Below are 2,309 nucleotides of genomic sequence, written 5' to 3'. Positions count from 1 at the left end.
CCTCCAAGTGTGAAGATATTCCTCTGGTTTTTAAGCAGAGGGGTCATCTTAACTAGAAATAATCTGGCACGACGTAACTTGCAAGGTAGCAAGACATGTGTCTTTTGCCAACATGACGAGTCTATGAAACACTAATTTTTTTAGTGTAAGTTTGCTCGTGCAGTATGGGCCATAGTTCAAGTAGTTTCGAATCTATACCCCCCCCCCCCATGTAGTGTGTGTAACATGTTCAGCAATTGGTTGCGGGGTATTGATAAACAATTTTCTACACATATTCTTGTTTGGGCGGCTGCCTTATGCTGGGCATTGTGGCTTTCCAGGAATGATGTGGGTTTTAATAATAAATGTGGTTCTTCTCCTGTGCAGGTTATTCATGCATGTACGTGATGGCTCTGTACTTGGTCTATCCTGCAGAAGTCGGAAGACAGAGACCTTTTTATGATGGCGTCGACACGGCTGGAGAGTACGGCTATGGAGGTTTTCTCCCTCCATGGATGGCGGTGTAATCTCCGTATAGGATCTGCCCCATCCTAGGCTGGATTGATTTATTTTTGCTGCAAAACTATGTTTATTTTTTGGTCGTTTGGACTTGTTGGTTGTGTGCATCATGTTATGCAGAGGTCGGGCATGCTTTAGATGCGGTTGTATCACCTTGATAAATTAATTCAATGAAATGTCCTTTATAAAAAAACTCAGTTATACTCAGCATAAGAGTGGATGTTATTTCCACTGCAATCCGTAAACCTTTTCCTGGAGTAGGTTAGGCATACAAGAGTACCACAATATAAGCAGGACAAGAATTCAGACAACAGACAAGGATGAGACTAACCACCAACTGGACCCGGAAAACAACAACAAAACTAATAGGGGAAAATGATACCGCTGAGGGAAATATTGGTTTCCGATATAGATGATACATAAGAAAGAAACACATTGGCGTTGTTGAACAAAGCAATGAAGTATATTTGATATACTTTCCATTTTCTGATGATACACTGTTACGTCACATGTTCTTAGAACCGACATGGAAAATATGGACACTTCATTGGATAAGTATAAATCCAGTGCTAAATAAAAATGAACAAGGCCTTAAACATGATTGGGCCATTGTACATTCTTGTACAATTGGGTTCCAACCAGCATACCAGTTACCCGTCAAAAAAAAAAAAAAACCAGCATACCAGTCTCTAAGATGCCCTTGTACATTCTTGTTAATTGCTTACCGGTACCCTGTCAAACAAGGTGTATATGGAAATGACACGGTTATGAAACACTCGTTCTGCAATGCCAAATGACAAGTTGTTGGGTATAAGTAGCCAAGGTCCTGAACCTTCGAATATTTCAAATGATAGGCAATTCCTCTGTACATTGATACACCCAGAAAGGCAATTTCTTTATATGGATGGAATCCAAGGATATCAAAGTATCCATTGCCACGAGCATCAACCACATCTTCCTTATGAAGTATGTTGTCATTTTCGGAGTCCCATTCAAACTTTTCTTCCACTAGCTGTTCCTTGCCGGAGTTTAACTCTAATTTGTTTTCTTTTAGGTATTCCATGTATTCTGTATCTTCGCCACCTTCAATGAGATCCTTTCTCTCTTTGAGATACCCATTATAGTTAATATCTTGTAAGACCCATGGGCCAAGAACAGGGCGATCATAATCCAGTATGGGTGGAAGTCGAACCTGCCGGAGATGGTGGGGCCGGTGGAGGGACTGGCGAAGAACTCCGACACACGTTCGCAGTAGAAATTGATGAATACGCCGCCGACGGAGAGCGGGAGGAGGTCCCCGCGCAGCAGGCGGCGGGCGTCGATGACGGCGAGCAGGGCCTTGCAGGCGCAGCGGCACACGGCAAGGCCGCGCGGCGCGACGCGGCGGAGCACGTCGGCGAGTATTTCCTCCGGCAGCACCTGCGTCAGATCCATCTCGCTGCAAGGCGCCGCCTGTGAAGAGCTGGGCGGTTTTGGAAGTGGAGAGAGAGAGAGAGGGTTTGGATGCTACGCGTGAGACATCAGATGCGCTGTGTCTGTGGACTATTTGAAAGTACGCCCCTTGTGGTGTTAGTGTTGGTAAGACAACCCAGTTTGCTTCGCAACTAAGTTTACTTCACAAGTAAGTTCAACTTCACAACTAAGTTTTCTTGTGACTTTGTGAGGAAAGGATTTCCATGTCGGGCGACCGGTCTCGTGTTCGGCCGGTCGCACGGTCACGTGCCATGTTGCTGTGGACACATGCCACCGTTTCCCTTTCTCCCTTTCCTTATCGTCGACCGAGAAACCCGGTCCTCTCGTTCCCATCTCAC

The 2,309-nt window shown here is 45.3% G+C and overlaps 1 protein-coding gene across 1 annotated transcript; it reads right to left on the bottom strand.

Moving 5' to 3' along the window:
• Positions 1–976: 976 nt before the first annotated feature.
• On the bottom strand, positions 977–1,989 carry LOC125528646. Its single transcript, XM_048693086.1, has one exon. It carries the CDS (start codon positions 1,930–1,932, stop codon positions 1,549–1,551), a length of 384 nt encoding a protein of 127 aa, XP_048549043.1. The 5' UTR covers positions 1,933–1,989; the 3' UTR covers positions 977–1,548.
• Positions 1,990–2,309: the final 320 nt, after the last annotated feature.

Source organism: Triticum urartu, unplaced genomic scaffold (genome assembly GCF_003073215.2).
Source record: "Triticum urartu cultivar G1812 unplaced genomic scaffold, Tu2.1 TuUngrouped_contig_5008, whole genome shotgun sequence".
Classification (NCBI taxonomy): Eukaryota; Viridiplantae; Streptophyta; class Magnoliopsida; order Poales; family Poaceae; genus Triticum; species Triticum urartu.
This window is presented reverse-complemented; position numbering and strand designations above follow the sequence as displayed.